This window comes from Hydra vulgaris, chromosome 13 (assembly GCF_038396675.1).
Source record: "Hydra vulgaris chromosome 13, alternate assembly HydraT2T_AEP".
In the NCBI taxonomy this organism is placed as follows: Eukaryota; Metazoa; Cnidaria; class Hydrozoa; order Anthoathecata; family Hydridae; genus Hydra; species Hydra vulgaris.
Genome location: NC_088932.1, coordinates 44,547,221 through 44,567,500, shown reverse-complemented (window position 1 = coordinate 44,567,500; position 20,280 = coordinate 44,547,221). Strand labels below are relative to the sequence as shown.

Sequence of the window (20,280 nt, the reverse complement as noted above, 5' to 3'; positions counted from 1 at the left end):
AGGTGCAAATCATTAATATATGATCTACATATATATATGTATATATGTATATATATATATATATATATATATATATATATATATATATATATATATATACATATATATATATATATATATATATATATATATATGTATATATACATTTATATATATATTTATATATACAGTGGGGTGCAAAAAATAAGCCACACTAACATTTTCTCTTGATTTTAAGTATATAATGTAAAAGGAAGCAAAACTTAAAAAATTGGATGTGGTAGTGAAAAACCTTGGACAGAAAAAGTATATTTATATATACACTAATTTTTATTTAAATAAAATCTTTAAAAAACAGATTAATACAAACACATTTAATATTTTAGAAAACAACTAACAGATATAGACATTGGACAAATTATTGAAGCTGCTGACCAAGGAGAGTCTTACAGAAGCATTGGAAAACGTTTCAAACGACAAAACTCAGCTATTAGTAGATTGGTGAAGAAACATAAACACACGGGTACAGCTGAAAGGTCTGTTGGATCTGGGAGAAAGCTTAAAACATCAAAAAAAGAAGATCGCTATATTCTTAATGCCGCCAAAAAAGATTGTAAAATCAAATGTTCTGAGATAAAACTAGAATTGAACCTCACTAATATCTCAAAATGGAAATCTCGTTGAATAAAAGCATCAGGGGAATTTTTGCTGGAAAGCAAATAAAAAAACCTTTTGTTAGTGAAATCAATTGCAAAAAAAGATTAAAGTAATGCGTTGAGCTCAAAGATTGGACATTTGAGCAATGGGCTAAAGTTATTTGGAGCAATGACTCTCCTTTTGTGTTGTTTTATAATAGTTGATCTCACTGCTGGAAATTAATTGCGGAAAAGTTCAACCCCCAAACATGCAGGGCAACCATTAAATATAACAAAAAGATTATTGTTTGGGGTTGTTTTAGTGCACACAAAGTTGGTAAGCTTTACCGGGTGAATGGTACCATGGACCAGCATTTGTACCACAAAATCTTAGTTTATCAACTTGGACCAAGTATAGAAGAACTTTTCCCTAATAATAACTACATCTTTCAACAAGATAACAATCTCAAACATACGGCACTGTGAAATAAAAGATATCTGGAATTGAAATTGATACCAGTTATGTCTTGGCCAGCACAGCATCCTGATTTAAATCCAATAGAAAATCTTTGGTCTATATTGAATAGAAAATTGCAAGATCGTTATGGAACAAATGAAGATGAACTGTTCCAAATTCTTCTTGCTGGTTGGAATGCTTTACCAAATTGCTTATTAAAAAGACTTGTAGATAGTATACCTTCTAGATGCGCAGAAGTCATAAGAATCAAAGGATGGCCAATTAAGTACTAATACGGCTAAAACTTGAAAAATACTTTACAAATCCTAATTTCTTTTCATTGCATGTAATGTGCAATAATATTATGTACATTTCTTTAACAATTGTCCTGAATTACTTTTATTATATGAGTTTAAGACATTTTTTAATGTTTTTTTATTAAATAATTGAGTGTGGCTTTTTTTTGCACCCCACTGTGTATATATATGTATATATATATATATTTATATATATATATATATATATATATATATATATATATATATATATATATATATATATATTTATATATATATATATATATATATACTTATATAATATATATATGTATATATATATATATATATATATATATATATATATATGATATATATTTATATATATATATATATATATATATATATATACATCTATATATATATATATATATATATATATATATATATATATATATATATATATATATATATATATATATATATATATATATATATATATATATATATATATATATATATATACAACGTAAAAACATCATATAATACAAATTCTTGCGAATTTTTCATCACTTAGTTCAATCAACTTTTTTCGATAATTTAACTTGAGTTCTACCTTTCGGTAAGTAAAAAAATCGATAACTATGCTATTGTTTAGTTTATAAAGTTAAAACTAAAAGTATTTCAAAATCATAGTAAAAGCATAAGTACTTATTAGTTATGCTGAGCAAGGCCTAACTTTTGACCTTAATCATACCAAAAAAACTTCTCGGAATTTGCCCTTTGTTTTAATTTACATAGTTATTAATAATTATTGAAATGAGTAAAAAGTAGCGTTATCAATCAACAACTTTGTCATCAATACTATGATACTATTTTTTTTACACTTCACGTCTACTTTATGATCTTATTGATCTAACTGGAGCAAGGCGATCACTATCATCCAGATATATTGGACTAGCAGTGCTAATTATGAAAGTTTTACAAAAACAGGCGAGGGATTCTTTAAGAAATTGATATACATAATTATGCAAGTTTATATATATAAATATATATTTATATTTATATGTATATATATATATATATATATATATATATATATATATATATATATATATATATATATATATATATATATATATATATATATATATATATATATATATATATATATATATATGATTCCTGCAGCATTTTCTGGTTTTAATTTAAATTTAATTTGTATGTAAATAAAAAATGTGTTGCTAATTGTTGGTAAATATTTACTTGTTGACCAGTGGATTTAATAATCTCTTAAACTGTATAAAACACTAAACAAAGCTGTTTATAGAAATAAGCAGTGAATGTTACATTTGATTCTTTTTTAATAAACATGAAAAAACGTTGTTGTGAAATCATGGCGATGAATAATCATGATATGCCAAGTTTTTTGTTAGTTCTTTATTTGTTGAAAGACGTCCAAATGATAATTATACTAAATTATTTTAAAATTAAGAATATTTTTGATCTCCTCTTTGAAAATTAACTGTCTAGAGAATATTTTTAAAATCTGGCAAGTCTTTGTTGAAACTTTTAATTATCAAGATATCAACTATTCTGCATATCAAGCTTTTTGGTTTTATCTGCCCATCAATTCAATTATTTTTAACAGATAAAAAATTTGAAAGATATAAAACATTTTTGATTACATGATTACATAGCATATATTTTTAAGAGTTTATAAAATGCTTACTAAAGCAATATTCAAAATAGTTTATTAATAACAACTTTTATACAGTAAGTTTTTATGGAATAAATTATAATTCGACTTTCAAAAGCTGCAAAGTATCTTCACCGAGTTCGTAGACATTTTTGCTAAACAGTTTTCAAATTCTGGTGATGAAAACAAAATTTTTGAGAATCTTTATTACGGAATTCTTGCGGATCTTCTTAAAGTTGACCGATAGGCAGTACTGCAAAATGTTTTATGATATTTTCTCCATGAAGTAAAATTTTGTGTACTGAAGACGGCATAAAGAACAAGCTTTACATACTTATATAAATGTGGTTAGTTTTTGTAGTATATGTCCCAAAACTTTCAGCATTTATCATAACACCTGAGGAGAGAGCTTGTAGAATTGTGCAAAGTCGCTTAATTAAATTTTCATTTACTCCGGTAATTTTAGAAGAGCAGCTTGCTTTGTAAAAAAATCTCCTAAAGGTATTACCATCATTGGTATTACCACTTACTTGTTTTGGTTTTTCGACGATTAACCCTAGCTGTTCACGAAAAGGCTTTTGTACCAAGGTCTTCTTCTGTTTCTTTTGTCGTTTTTTATTCACCTTTAGCTGACCGTGTTCGGAAAGACAGGTTGTAGGAATTATGTAATATCATTTCCATAAACCGAATCCAGGCATGCAATCTCGACAGTCCATATTAATAAGAACTTTCATTTTCAGGTCTCGCAGACACTTTAGTCAAATCATTCATCTGTCGTGGAGTACCTCCACATATTGTATATGCAGACGCAGAAGGCGTATCCGTTAATACCTGAGCCACTAAAAAAAGTTCATGTTTCACTTGTATTTCTTTACAACTTTTGGTAATTATAGATGGCCGTGAAGAGTATATTTAGCTTTTTAATTCATCTACAACAACTTTAGTTTTCTCAGGAGTCTCTTTGCAAAATTGTATTCACATAGGTCAACAAAAACGTTCAGACAGTGGAGCCGGATTTTGCCAAATAACTGCGCCAGTTACCTTATCAACTAATTTGATCGGTACCAAAGAACTTATAAATAAATTCGCATCAGAAATAAGTTCAGGTTCCATTTGGAAGTTTCTGCTCGTACTCGCTTTGGACAGAGGAGCCATGACAACCCCATTTACTATACAAAATTAATTGTTTAAATTTATTATTGTACACGGAATCTATAGTCAAAATTCTATCTACAGTGTGAACCAATAAATCTTCCAATTCCAAATATTTTGCATGTGGTTTCGTAATTTCTATTCCAGAAGATGGTGGATAGCAAGCTTGTTTAATTTCTTGCAACTTATAATACGGTATAAGTTTACTTATATACGGAATAAATAACAGTTTTTTTTGTCTGTCAACTTCCTCATGTAAAAATATTGTGCTTTGGTTAAATCTAAATCAACAAACACGCTTTGTGCTTCTTCATCTGTTACTAAAACGTTTTTGTTTTCCATAAAACTCGAAACAGAGACCTTTATTTTTCGGCAATCCTTATTGCTTCCACAATCTTTGCTTCTGTTTCTTCTCCTATTGAACGTAATGCCTTAAGATATGCATTAAAGATATGCTCGAATCCAATATCCTTAACTAATTTTTTTTTTACTCGTCTCTGAAAAATCTCCATTAGACATGCACGGTCTTCCACGTTTTTCGATGATGTAGGTGGCGTGGGGTCTGTTATTACGTTTTTCGATTTGGTAAAAATACACTATATTCCGAATCTAACCAATTACTGTTGTTAAATAAAAAAACGTCCACTTTCCGTAATGCCTTGGTCAATCGTTTATTAAACGACGTAATAATGTTCCATTGAATATCACTACCAATGAAACACAAGCTAACCTTGAAAATTTGATTATTTTCTTTTAAAATTATTAATAGTGTCTCAGTTGTTCCTTCTCTATTAATATAGGAAAGTAACAGTTGACGTTTCGAACGCTTAAAAACTGTCATTTTAAAGAGTATTTAATTATTTCTGAGAATTTGTTGCAGTTATATTAATATTTCAACTCTTTATATAATTATTTTTAATGACGCAGTGTTCACAAATTGCTGATAAAAATTTCACCACAAAATGCAAAAATAATTAAGTCAGAAATTATTATATTGAAATTTAATTTTCATAGTTAATTCACAGTTTTTCAATTTTTTAAATGTATAGAAAATTAGTCTTTTGTAAGATGAAAAAATAACAGTTGATAAAATGGTTAAAAATTCATTGAAAAGGGTTAACTTTAATACCTTTAATGTTTATATTTTGAATTCAAAATATACATGTAGTTTTATATTTTTGCGTATCGATCTATGTATATCTTTGTCTGTCATATATATATATATATATATATATATATATATGCATATATATATATATATATATATATATATATTCATATGAAAATTTTGTGAGTGTATTTTCAAATAAAGTGCTCAATATTCTTAAAGAATAGAGCAATCATAAATTAGTAAAAAACATTGGACCACTTTGGGCTTCGATTCTATAAGTAATTAACTTATTGCAATGTTTTTACATTCATTAATTCGATGTTGGTTTATACACATTGAATTAACGACGGGTTAATATAAAAACTTTAAAATCCGCATTTAACCTGATAAGCCGTGTATTGTTTTTTCTTATTACGTCAGAACATATTTATTACAATTATCTTAAATTACTTTCTTATTTAACTTCTTTATTATATGTTAATTCCGTTTTTCTAATCTAAATTTTTTTATTTCTTTTAATTAATTTTTTAGTCTATATATGTTTTTTTCCCTTTGAAATTTATTTAATATAATAAATGAAATATAATATATATTATTTTTCTTTGAGAGTTATTAATTTGTAAATATTTTTTCACTATAATTGTTACGATTGTTCCTCTTATAGCTTTGATATTTTACATTATCATTATTTATTATTAATTTCATAAAATTGACACAAAGTTATCACAATAGTCATGATTAAGCAAGGTAAACTTAGCTTTTCGGAACTATCCAATATTATGCGTGATCAATAAGAAACTATTCAAGACTTGAAAAAGAATTGAATTATTAGAATCGAAAAAAGAAACCGAAACTAGTTCAGCTAAGTTTTGGTAAAATCTTTATAAAAAAAATAAATATACATAAAAAGCTACTGGTGTAAACTCAATTACCAAAACTATATTACCTGAACAGGAAGAGAACAAAAAGCTTGAAAAGAACATTTTCGTATTTGGAATTCCGGAATGAAATAATTTGAATGAACTTGAAAAAAACGACGACGATAAAAATTAATTGACCAGGTATTTGAGAAAATTGGTAAAGGTAATGAAAATCTCATTAAAATAATAAGATTAAAAATCAAAAAAGCCGCAAAAACTCCGCTCAATATTGCTGTACTTTCTGAAAACTGCGAACGCATTTAAGTTTTACTTACCACTAGGGAATTACGCAAAAACATAAAATATACAAATGTCCTCATTAATCCAGAAATGACACTCGCCGAAAGACAAATTGATTTTTAACTTAGAAAAGAAAGATATAAAGAAAACCAAATACTCCTAGAAAATGAACCAAACATACTCTTTTAATGTTGAATTAGGCGCAACAATGTCATCAAACTCAACTTTTGTAAACAAAAATTATAAAAAACTATAAAAAATTGGATTAACTTCTAAACAATTATAAAAATTAATAAAATTAACTCCGTAAAAGCTATATACACTAACATCGAATCCAATTAAATAAACGCCATGAACTCAAACAAATTGTTAACAATCTGAAATTCGAAATTATTTTTTTAAAAGAAGTTCTGCATAAAAATAAGTCAAGTTAATGATTTCGAGTTTGCTTTTGAAAATTACTTACTACATACAAATCACAGCAATAGTTCTTGCCAAAGAGGTTTAGCAATATTTATACATAGCAAACTAAAGTCATCCCTAATAAACCTAGATATACTTTCATTTGAATCGCTCAGTTGTGAAATTACAACGAAAACTTCTAAGTTAATTTTATATTACACCTTATATATCACCGATTTTATATCACCGAATGGAAACGATAAAAACACTAACTGCACATTTCAACAAATTGCCAAACCTTCAAACAAATATGCAAACTTTCTTATTATTGGAGATTTCAACTACCCAGGTATCAACTGGCAAAATCCAAAATAATGTAATAAAATACATTTAAATCAATTAAATTTACTAATATTCGTGATTCTTTTTTAACAGCATATTTCAAAAGCAACGCAAATCAGACAAATCAAAATCCTTCTACAATTGACCTTTTATTTACTTCTGATAAAAAAGTGATTTCCTTTTCAACTCAACTATCACCCATTGGCAAAAGTCATCATCAACTACTCTACTTCACTGTGTCGATTGAAGCTACTGTAAATATACCGCCATGTTATGCAAAATATTTATACACAAAAGGGAACAATAACAAAATTAATGAAGACCTCTCAAATGTTAAATAGTCCAACAACCAACTCAGACCAAATCTGGAGTATCTTTTTCAATAAACTTAAAACTAGCATTTACAATAATATACCAAAATCTAACTATAAAGATATAAAAGGCTCAAAATTGATTGACATTCAAACAATCAATGAGCTTAAACTTAAACGAGAAAAGTAATGCCATTATAAATTGAACAGAAATGTAGAAACATATAACGAGTACTGCAATTCACGAAACAAAACAAAATCAGCAAGTAGAAAAGCAATTTATAAATTTGAAAAAAAAAATTCTATAGACATAGACCAAATATCAAAAGCATTTTACTCGTATGTCAAATCAAAAGGAAAAAACAAAGAATCTTTTCCTGACATCCAATACCATAGTTGCAACTATTTGTTGCAACTACTGATCTAGATAAAGCTTATTTATTCAATAGCTATTTTGTTAATACTTTTTTAAAGAAAAAAATAACACCAATACCAGTATTTAACCACTAAGTAAGTCCACTAATAAACAATATTGATCGAAGTCCAGAAATTATCAAAATAGACCTCATAAATGGATCAATACTATATTGGATTAAAAACATATTGAAAAACCGAAGATAAAAAGTTTTAACTGATAATTACTCAAACTGAATACCCGTTAAAAGTGGAGTTCATATAGGCACCGTCTATTCAGTGTTACTTTTTATTATATATTTTAACAATACTCCTGAAGTAATCAAATCAAAACCTGCTCTTTTTGCTGACGATACCAAATCTTCCGTTCTATTGAAAATACTTAATCTGCGCTAGAATTTCAAAATGACATTGACGCTCTTGTTACATGGTCCCAAAAATGGGGAATAAAATTTATTATTGATAAATGTTCTGTAATGCATTTAGGGCATAACAACAAATCCCATGATATGCTTGATCCAGAAAAAAATATTAAAGTAAGCATTAAATCCACAAACTGCGAACGAGATTTAATTGTTCACATTGGTTCGAACTTATTACTTTCCAAACACACTACTATTCAAGTCAAAAGTGCCACACAAATAATAGGAATAATAAACAAACGAACAAAAATTGTTGGCGTTAAATATTACATCTATAAAATACAGGCTACTTTATGCAGATCTAGTCAACGTCTATGAATGGTGCAAAAATAACAGTAGTGATAGATGTCTATTTAAAATAGATAGCCGAATTATTACTCGTGGTCATGTATAAAAACAATCTTCACGAATAAAGTTGCGTATGAACTTTTTTTTATCTAAGAATAATAAATATATGTAACTCTCTTCCTAATGACATTGTATCAGCGCTATCACTAAAAACGTATTAGCTGGTTTTAGACAATCATCTAAAAATTGAACGACTTCTCTACGACTAATACACATTTTATTTTCTATTAGTAATACAAACTCTCTAATTGCCAAATTACATAACGAGGTATATAGGCAGTTTATATCTGGACAATTTGTTGTAAAACCCTAATGTTAAAAAAAATAATACTGAATCAACGTTGGGTTTACATCGTAAAAACAATTAACTTTTTGCACTGTTTTTACATACGTTCGACCAATGTATAAGTGCTAGCTGTTTTTAGTTTCTTCGTTATTCATTTCATCATTAAACAAATGACATTGGATTAACGTTGGTTTTGCGTTGGAAAAAACAGCCGACGTTTGCGATGGTTTTACATAGGCTGGCCCAACGTGAGAGTGCTAGTTGGAGTAGGATGTTGCAAGATTTTGCTGTATCTCAAATACTGATTTTTTTTTGGATTATAATTAATCCTTGTTTTATACCTTTACTGGAAGATTTTGCTTTTCAAGTATTTCCTCTATACACTTGAGGCATCGCAACACTTGAAACACTGAAAGTCAAATTTGACAATGTTTTTAAGCAAAAGACAACATTTTTTAATGTATATAAAAATGTTGTCTTCTGCTTAAAAACATCATTAAATCAGAGTTTCAGCATTTTAACAGCCATGGGTAATATTCATAGGTAAGAGTGAAATGCGGCTCACTTATATTAGGTTGCTGCAAAAATAATCTCGTTTTTCAACCGTTAACTTTGAACAAACATAACTCAGCATAGAATAAACTTTATTAATCGAAATAAAAACCATTACAATCAACACATTTTTGCCAACGAGAAACAAGTTTATTTATGCCGGTAGCGTAAAATTCCGAAGTCCTGGAAGCGATGAAGTCATCAAAGGTCGTTTTGACATCGTCTCGGCTTTTAAAGCATTTCTCGCGGAGGAGGTTGTTGAGATGCTTGAAAAAGTGGTAGTCGGTGGGCGAGAGGTCCGGTGAGTATGGTGGATGAGGCAGAGATTCGTAGCCCAATGCGTTCAACTTCTGCAGGGTCGGTTGTGCGACGTGCGGCCGGGCGTTGTCGTGGAGGAGAATTGGTCCCTTCATATTGACCAATCTCGGGCACATACATTGGAGCTTTTGATGCATTTCGTCGATTTGCTGGCAGTACTTCTCTGCCGTAATCGTCTCGCCAGGATTCAGGAAGCTGTGATGGATGAGACCGGCTGCAGACCACCAAACAGTCACCATAACCTTCTTTTGGTGAAGATTCGGCTTCGAGAAGTGCTGTGGGGCCTCATCGTGGTCCAACCACTGCGCGGAACGTCGTCGGTTGTCGTAGAGGATCCATTTCTCATCACACGTCACGATCCGGTCGAGAAACGGATCGTTTTTGTTGCGCAGAAGAAGAGCAGACGATACCTCAAAACGACGATTTTTTTGATTTTCGTTCAGTTCGTGCGGCACCCATTTGCTAAGCTTTTTTGACTTTCCTATTTGCTTCAAGTGGCGATCAACTGTTGAGTTATGAACGTTGAGTTCTTCCGCAACCTCTCGTATGGTTTTGCGCGGGTCGGCTTCGATTAAGGCTCTCAATTGATCGTCATCAATCTCAGACGGGCGTCCGCGACCCTCTTCATCTTCAAGGCTCTCCTCACTGCTGCGGAATTTTTTGAACCACCACTGTGCCATACGTTCGTTAGTGGTTTCTGGGCCAAATGCAGTGTTGATATCGCGAGCTGTCTCGGCAGCTTTTCGACCCATCTTGAACTGGAACAGAAAAATTGTGGGAATTTGTTACTTGTCCATGATAGATTTGACGTCCTGTAAAAAATGACTAAATTATTATAAAACAAAACCAATACGATAACTAGATCAAGCGAAAAACGCGCTTTTAAATAACATATAGCATGACATCTGCCAATAATAAATTTATTTAAAAATTCATCCAAAAATATAAAATATGAAAAACGAGATTATTTTTGCAGCAACCTAATACTTATAAGTACAAGTGAGGCGCAGTTTGTTCTTACCTATAAAAGAATGACTTGTGCAACAGGTTAATAAAAAAGTCCTGGTTTATAAAAAATAGATTGTTATAGATACTAATTTGTTATTTAGCTATTTTTCCATAACTATCTAATTTCTCAAAATAGCAATAATCTTATTAAAGAATTTTCTAAAGGTAATAATTCTTATTAAAGAGTTTTCTAAAGGTATTTTAAACCAAAATAAGTGGAATACACCGCCGGAGCATACACCCACACCAAAATATGGTAAAAAATTAGATTATCAGCTATGTCTTATCAGCTTTTTCCCAATCGTAATTATAAACGATTGGAGCCTTTTAATTTACCCGTTTTAGCTATGAGATCAATGATTTACTTCTACCCTTGTACCCGTATCCACTTCTATCTCATGCAAAATATTTATCTGTTATCCCTATTCATTTTTTTTCAAAAAATTTAAAAATAAAGGAGAAAAAAATATAGTGTATTTTTTGATATTTTAAAATATTTTTATAAACAAATAGAACTTTTCTCAAAAATGCATTAAAACTGAGTTTATTTTTATTGTTATCTATAAAAAATAAAGGAACAGTTTCCTGTGTATTAGTGACCATGACGAGGTGAATCACTGTAATAAAATATAATAAAGAATAACTTAAACCTAGTATTGAAGTCTGAATTAATATTTTAGCGTAATTTTGTGGTTATTTTAAATACTTTTTTATTGGGTTAATATTTTATTCCAAATTATCAAAATCAGTTATAAACTAAATTTAAGTCAGTTATGAACTTATAAATATAATAAATAATCAAAAAGATTTTTCATAAATATGTTTTACGTGTTTTGCATGAAAAGCTTTGCATGCAATACTTGATGTCCTTTTTTGCTAAGAGTAAAAGTTATTTGTTTGAAAATTTTTTTTCAAGTAATCTTCTAGAAAAAGTCTAAGAGTTTTATTTATTCTATTAGTAGTTGAAATGAATCCAATATGGTCATATAACCAACCAAATCAAACAATTTTACACAGTGAAAAATATCAGTTTGTGTGCACTAACATGCAGAAAAGGTACAGTTTATATATATATTTTTTTTGTAATTGTAACAAATATAAATAATTTAACCAATCAACTATAAAAGTTATAAAAAATGAAAATTTTTTAGACTAGTACTGTATTGTGTTTTGAACTTACTTTAAATGATAAGTACTTAAAAAAGTTTTTTAATTTTTGATTTAAATAATCAAACAGCTTATTAAAGAGCCTTATTGTATCGAAGGACAAAGGAAGATCCTAAAGTTAGTCACCAAGAACTGTCAGATGAGTTTTGTAATAAGCTGGATTTGTTAGTGTTAGTTATAACACAGTTAGCAGGAGTCTGAATAAAAAAGGTATTAAGAAATTAAGTTTTACCAACTGCTAGTTTATTTTTCGGAAAACGTAAAAACTTGATTTTCCAACAGTATTATATGAAAATAATTCAGTGAACGAGTGGTTTCCAAGGCAAATTTTCACTATTTTACTCTCGTCACCAAGATCATCAAATATAAACACCATTGACGTTATTTGGTCGTAGATAAAAAATTTCAAGAAAGAATGTGGAAAGCATTGTGCAATTAAAATTTGCATTGGAAAAATTTTGAAAACTTCAAACAAATTCCAAATTTGAGTCCTAGGCCTTAACGTATTTAAGCCTACCTTATGCGTAGTGGTCATGCAAATTACTGAATTAAACCGTGACATAATATTTTAGACATTTATTTCATTTATTGACTTGATTGCTTGATGGATTGATGGATTTCAGTACTAAAAATGAAAATACTTAAAACTGTATAATCTTTTTTGTTATACAATGTTTTACAAAAAAATGTCTCAATTTCTCTCAAAAGTCTTTTTTTTTTTTAAAAAAAAAAACAACCTAGAAAATGTTTTATATAATCGCTAAAATGTCTAAGAGACCTCATCTTTTTCAATGCCACTGTAAAAACATATTTTAATATAAAGCTATTTTTCTTTTGCATAATTTAATCGAATATTCAGAAACCAAAAAACCTAACAATTTTTAAACTTTTGATTATTTTGCTCATTATTTTATTAACCCAAAATCTCAAGGGAAAAAGTTTTTCTACATGTCTAAAACTGCCCCAAAAAATGCTCCAGTTAAGGTTAGTCTTGTTCAAGTTAGTCATTTTTTTTATTTAGTTTTGGTAATTAAGGTGCACCAAGAAAGTTTAAAAGTTTTATAAAAATGTTTTGCAGAAAATCTTTTAACCAGGAAGTTGTCACCTCCTTTTATACTAATGTGACTTGATAATAAGCATGCTTGCTCATTATCAAACTTTTGTTTACGTTCTAGATTAACTTTAAAATAATTTTGCAAAAGTGCGGTTAACGTGATTTCACATCTAAGTACGATAGATTGAAGCCTTTATGCACCTTTTAAGAGACATCAGTATAAGGGTGTCAATAAGCATATTTATTTCTTACCAATCTATTGTTTGTACAAGATTGTATTGAAGTTAAGGTTCCAAAAAGTAGTATTTTGCTATTAATAAAAAACTGCCTTTAAACGCTATTTTGAAGGCTTGTTGTATTTGATTTCAAAATTTTAGATTTATAAAAACTCATTTGAAATAGTAAAAAAGTTGTACATTTTTGCTGATTATATTATAAAATTGAAAAGTTTTGTAGGTCAGATTTAATCTTTTTGATTGAAAATAATTCAGTTATATTTTCTTTTGGCTACAAGTTTCAATTTTTAAAATTTCTATACTATTTTTAACTGCATAAAGTTTAATTGTTTAGACAGCCAAGTCCTTGCTATCAGCGTGAAATAACAACAGGAATTATTACATGTAAGTAACTATAACATATTAAAACAACACAGACACGGATATATTATTAGAATAAAAAAACTTTTTTAATAAGTTTTGTTTATAACAATCACAACAACAACAACTGCAACAATCGTAGCAGTAACAACAGATATATTTATAATACTAATATTAATAATAATAATTATAGTAATAGTATTAATAATAATAACAATTATGATAATTATAAAAATAATATCAATAATAACAATAATATTAATAATAACAATAATAAGGGCAAAAAAAGCAAAAATTGAAAAAGTGATACTACTAATAAAAAAAATACTAATTATAGCAGCATATGACTTTTATGAAAACAACACATATACCAATTTTTGCTTTACTTCAATTCATAATTTAGAGAGATTGACTTCATTGTTAAGACCAGCAGAAGTTGTTTTATGTGCAAAAATGACAATGACAAGTGCTTTTTATTTGTTTAGCAGTTAATTTAAATGTTATTTTAATCATGCAAATATATTGTAAAATAAAATAAATTTACTTTGTTAGTTTATGCAGGACTAAAAATTAATGTAGATGGATTTGACGTAAAAGAATACGCTACTTGCTACTCAAATCAAGTTTAGTCCCTTTTTTTCAAATCCTGTTGCAATAAGGTTAATTATTTAAAAAAATATTCATGAAACAAGTGAGCCGTAGCTATTTCGAGACATAATGTTAAATTAAAAATGTTATCTAAATGTTTGAATCTTTGAAAAACTCTAGGTATTAAAATACAATTTAAAGCAATAATTTTCTTATTTACTACTTGGATTATTTTTATTTCTTTTGAACTAAAATTTACATTTGATTTAAGATATGCTGCTAAGTTTCTTCATCAAAAAGTTGGTCACTTTCTACCTACTACTTGTTTCTATGGTCCTGCTTATGAAAATTTTTATCAATACATTCAAAGTAAACTACTGCTATTTTAAGATATACTGTTAGATTTCAATTGTAAACAATTGTTAATGTGTTTATTGACGGATGATAAGATGAAAAAAGGTATTAAAATAATTATTTAAATGGCAGTTCATAACTTTCTCAAGACTTTTGTCCCAAGATTTGTTCATTGTTTTCAAAAATGTGTCTTACAAAAAATGCATTCAAATCAGATAAGCGAAAAAATGGCTCTACTATCATGTCAGGTTTGATGACAATTTTAGTCTCACTAAACTTACGGATCTCGTATGGAAACCTGAAAAATTAACATACTCTAAACTGAAACGAGAAAATTATAAATATGGTTGAGAAACATTAACTTTGGTGTTTTCCAATTTGATATTGTAAATTTAAAACCTATTCAAAATTTATAGAGACACTAAAATCTTATATTGATGCTAAAGCAGTTATTAAAAAGGTTCAAGATCGGATTACTTTTCATCTAAGATGGAGTCAATATAAGGGTTTAAAATATTCTGAATTTATATGCTGTACTAATTAAATTTTCGATAAAAGAATTGTTCCACCTTAAATTTCTATAAGTTTTAGCCTATTTATTAATTCAAAATGATCAATCGACAGGTCGTTTGACATAAATTGACACTTCATAATAAAATAAGAGAAAAAAATAATATTTATTGTATTATATCTCCCCCAAGACTCGAGTCGTAAATTACAATTTTTAAAGACTGAGTGGATTTTAACATTTTATCAAACCTAACTTTTTAACTTTGACTAAAAGACTAAATTAAATTTAACTTCTATTTTTAACTAAGAAACAACAAGATCAATAAAATTTATCCTAAAATGAAATTAATAATTAAAAGCTGTATAATTAAAATTTATTTTACGAAACGAATAAAACAAATCGACCTTATATCAAAATCCTTTATCAAATGGATAATGTCATGTTACTATAATAAATGAAACGAAGACGTCAAAATCAAAGGAAAATTATGTAAATAGTTTGTATATATTGTTAAAGAACAAAAAAGATTTATATTTAAAAATTTAACAAAATGTTTACGTGTGAATAGATTTTAAATTGTTTAAGAAATCCATTTTGGAAATTTTAAGAAACACATTTCAAAAAAATAATTTAATATTTTTTAAACTAAATAATTAAAACTAAAAACACAACTAGTAGTAAAAACTGTATGTTATTATTTTATGCACAAAAATATACATACAAATGCGCACACACACATATACACACACAAATATATATATATATATATATATTATATATATATATATATATATATATATATATATATATATATATATATATAATAAACATATAAATATATATGCATATATATGCAATTTAGTTTTTCCAATCCATTTGATCGATATATTTGGATACGATAATAGTACCGGAGTTGTTTATGGACGCACACATAGAAATAATGTTATCGAAATAAACCTTTATGATCGAAAACCATTAATTATAACTAAAGAAATATGTTCTAAAATGAAAGCGTGTCACCCATTTTTCAGTGAAAATTGACGTAACTGGAAATATTTTTGTAAACATCTACATCTTATACGAGGCAAGAGAAATATGTATATATACATATATATATATATATATATATATATATATATATATATATATATATATATATATATATATATATATATATATATATATATATATATATATATATATATATATATATATATGTAATATATATATATATATATATACATATATATATATATATATATATATATATATATATATATATATATATTTATATATTTATATTTATATTTATACATATGTACATATATATGTATTTAAATATACATATATATTTGTATATATATATATATATAGCTATATATATATATATATATATATATATTTATATATATATATATATATATATATATATATATATATATATATATATATATATATATATATACATATATATATGTCTACAAATATACATGTATACAAATTTATATGTAAACAAATATATATAAAGAAAGACAAAGAAGTAAATTTTATAGAGAGCTAAATGTAAATTTTTAGCATATTTTGTAGTTTAAGCGGCATTTCAATTAAAGCATTTCAATTATTATCAAATCAGTTGGTAGAATTTCGTTTTGTATCATTTTCTTCCTGCATTCTTTTCGCGTACACTTAATGATTTTATTCTTTTTATAAGCTTTAAACTTTCTATAAGCTTTCTATAAACTTTCTATAAGCTGCATTTTTATACTTTAAATTCTATTATAAGTTCTTAAAGTTATAGATCATTAAGGAAACACATAAATGACATAGTATAATGAGTGGCATCACTTCAAGTATTTCTTTCCTTTTTTATTTGGAGTTTTTGATAGCATTTTAAATGTTTTTGAATATATAATACTAATAATGTAGAATATCTAATAAAATAAATCCAAAATTTAACTTTATTCAAAATTTGAAATTCTTTATTTTTAATTCATTTTTTTATTTAAATAATACATAAAAATTTTTCTTGAACTAAAAACGTTTTAAAACTTTTTTCTATTACTTCATTATTGTATATAAACATGGTTTTTATTAGTTGCAGGAATGCTATAAAGTAGGGCAGGGATAGTTATGCAAATTTAAGTAATATTACCAGATCTCATGAAGTTTTTTAGCTAGTACACATACGCTGATAAAACGTAAGAGCAATATTGATAGTTGCGTTATCCCAACATTGACCATTAAAGTTGTTTTTATCTCATTATGGTTAGAAATGCGACGTCGCAAATAACCAAATAACAATGTTGGCCCAACGTTGCATTTTAAGTTGGCATAGCGTGATATTTTACATTGCCAACGAAACACTATATGCGTATATTGACAACCTTCCACTATTACTAGATAGCTGGTCAAGTATGCTAAGATAATCAAGATGGAATTCATTTATTTTCTGTATATATATAAATGAAAATTTTTTGTAGAGTGTTGCTATTACAATGTTTCAAGCTTTTTATATTATTATAACTGGAAATGACAGTAACACAATTTTGATTAAGTTTTAAATTATTTTTTAATTTTTTTTGCATAAATAAACTTTTTTTAAAATTAACTTCTATTTTTGTATGCAAGCCTCTATTATTCATATCATTTCTAAATCAATTAACTTCTTTAAGTACTAGTTTTGAATTATATGTCGAAGGTAAAATAATTTTTGCATATTTAATCAAATTAAAATATTTAAGATTGATTAAAATTAAAATAATTTTGCTCCTATGAATAACTGAATAATATCGTTTATATTACCCCAAATCATATTTAATAACGTTTTTTAAAGAATTTTATACTCTAATTAATACCTTTAAATGATGTTAATATAAAGATAAAGCACGGCTCTCTAAAACCAAGGTCTATTACTAGAGCCCTGTACGCGAAAAATTAGAGGCCAACTTTGTTAACTTTTTATTTTGGCCAACATTTTGTATATCAAACTATTTTAACAAAATAATTACTTTCTAACATACCTAATATAAATACTGAAGGCAAAACTATTTTATATTTATTAAGCAGAAACGAAAATAGAAATTTTGATAAAACAGCAATAAAGAGTACGTAACACAAGAATGTAAACTGACACGCAAAAATATTGGTTGGTATTGCGAAACCACCTCTTGCCAAGTCATTGAATTAAGCATCATAATCACTACAAAATAAATATGTAACGGTGTGAAGATCTTTTAAACCAGTCTATAATTGAAGATAACCAGTAATGTATACAAAAGCATTTTTATAGCATCTATTAAAAAAGGTTCTAATGTGATGAAAAAGCTAATATTTTACTTTCTTCTTGCATCAATTGACTCTGAAAGTAGATACAACTATGACTAACATCAAGTTCATAAAAGTCTAAACAATGTTATGAAAGTAGTTTTGAACATTTAATTTTAGTTTTTTCCAAGACTTGAACAGAAAAAAAAAGGTCCACCAACACCCTGACGCAACTTACAAAAGGCTTTGTCAATAAGGATATAAAGTCACCAAGCTTCACAAAGTTTTGTGATGTACTTTAAAAAAAAATCTTTGCTAATACAGCTAGTCCTTTTTATTTATGTACTATTGCTTTAAATGTTTCAAGAGTCAGTGTTTTATCTCTTTTTTTCGTATTATGGAAATTCGTATCTTCACGCACTTTTAATAAAGCAAGTAGTTGTTGCAAGGTCATTTAGTAATTCAGTGAAAGAACGCAAGCGGTCTCTTAACCTTTTAAAATTACTAAGTTTGTGATTATTAATAGTTTTCCAGGCATCAATAAACTTTTTCATAAATAAAACAGTTCTTTAAACATTGATTTGGTCTGTATTAGGATGTCTTGATAATGCAGAAAAAGTTTCATTAAAAAAAAAATTTTCTGGCCAACACACAGGCTCTGTACGGGCCTGGTCTTGAGTTTAGTGTCTTCATCTCACAGTTTTTAAAAACCCAAGCCTTGTAACCATGTAATCCAAAAAAAATATTTGAATCTAAAGATATTGCGAAAGTTTGTTTGAACAGTCAATTTGGACTTAATGTGGAAAAAAAATCATCATGTTTGATGATTTTTGTAAACCGCCACCCTTAATGTCTCCGTTATGACAACGTGGCTTGAAGTAGGATATGTCTGATGTGTTTACTGCTATGTTAACTGGATATAGGAAGAGCAATAGTCTGGCCAAGAACTTTTTTAGTTTGTCACTGTTGAGTGAAGATGGGTTTTTTGCCCAGTAGCGTAGATGGCAAGGTGGAACGGTGCAAGCGTTGGGCTGGATTAGTTTTGATTTTGCTTTAGTTATTGGTTTAGGAAGTCTAGTTGGCAGTGAAGATTTCTGAGTTAGGAGTGACTGTGCAGCTAGCGTAGTCAATCAGGGCTCTGGCTACGAATGCAAATAAATAGCACTTATTAGACGTTGATTTAATGTATTTTTAATGTATTATACTCCGAAACGGATTATCTAGAATTTTGACATCGGTTTGTCGTTTAGCTTGTTAATGTCGTTTAATGTTAAGCTTAGGGTTTGTTCTTAAGCTTTTTGAGCTGGGTAAGTTTTGTATTGTACTCGGTTTGATGCTGGTGTATGAAAATGAGGTGTATGAAAAGTGTAAATATGAGCATATTAACAGCTTTTTTAAAAAAAAATTTTCTTGACACCAATGCAGTTTTCAAAAAAACCATAGAGCTTAACCATAATTAATAACTATGACTGAGAAATAAAAAAAAAAGCGACATTTTGGGGCATTGCTTACAGAACTTTCAAAACTTTAGATTATATTTCGCATGTTTTGCTTATTGCTAAATTGAATGCATATGGTTTCAGCAAAAATGCGTTAAAGCTCATTCAATCGTATCTTTGTAATAGAAAACAGAGAGTAAAAACAAAAGATCAATACATCTCTAATATTTTGTTTGAGGTTCCACAAGGCTCAATTTTAGGTCCATTATTATTTAATATCTTCATAAGCGATCTATTTCATTTTTACCCAATGTTAATATTGCAAGATATGCTGATGATAACACTCCTTTTAGCACAAAAAATGACTTAAATTGCGTTATGAGTGACCTGCAAAACGCTGCATTTCAATTTTCTTCATGATTTAAAAATAATGGTA

The 20,280-nt window shown here is 27.5% G+C and overlaps 1 protein-coding gene across 1 annotated transcript in view; it reads left to right on the top strand.

Annotated features, from left to right (window-relative positions):
* LOC136089498 (uncharacterized) overlaps nt 1-16,227 on the top strand; it is an 88,612-nt gene extending 72,385 nt beyond the window's left edge. Inside the window, exons 6-9 of the mRNA XM_065815527.1 lie at nt 1-2; nt 11,831-11,927; nt 13,663-13,712; nt 16,004-16,227. The exon at nt 1-2 is cut by the window's left edge and continues 188 nt beyond it. Of these exons, the coding sequence (XP_065671599.1) occupies nt 1-2; nt 11,831-11,927; nt 13,663-13,712; nt 16,004-16,182 (328 nt within the window). The 3' untranslated portion in view covers nt 16,183-16,227. The remainder of the gene's footprint in view (nt 3-11,830; nt 11,928-13,662; nt 13,713-16,003) is intronic.
* Nucleotides 16,228-20,280: the final 4,053 nt, after the last annotated feature.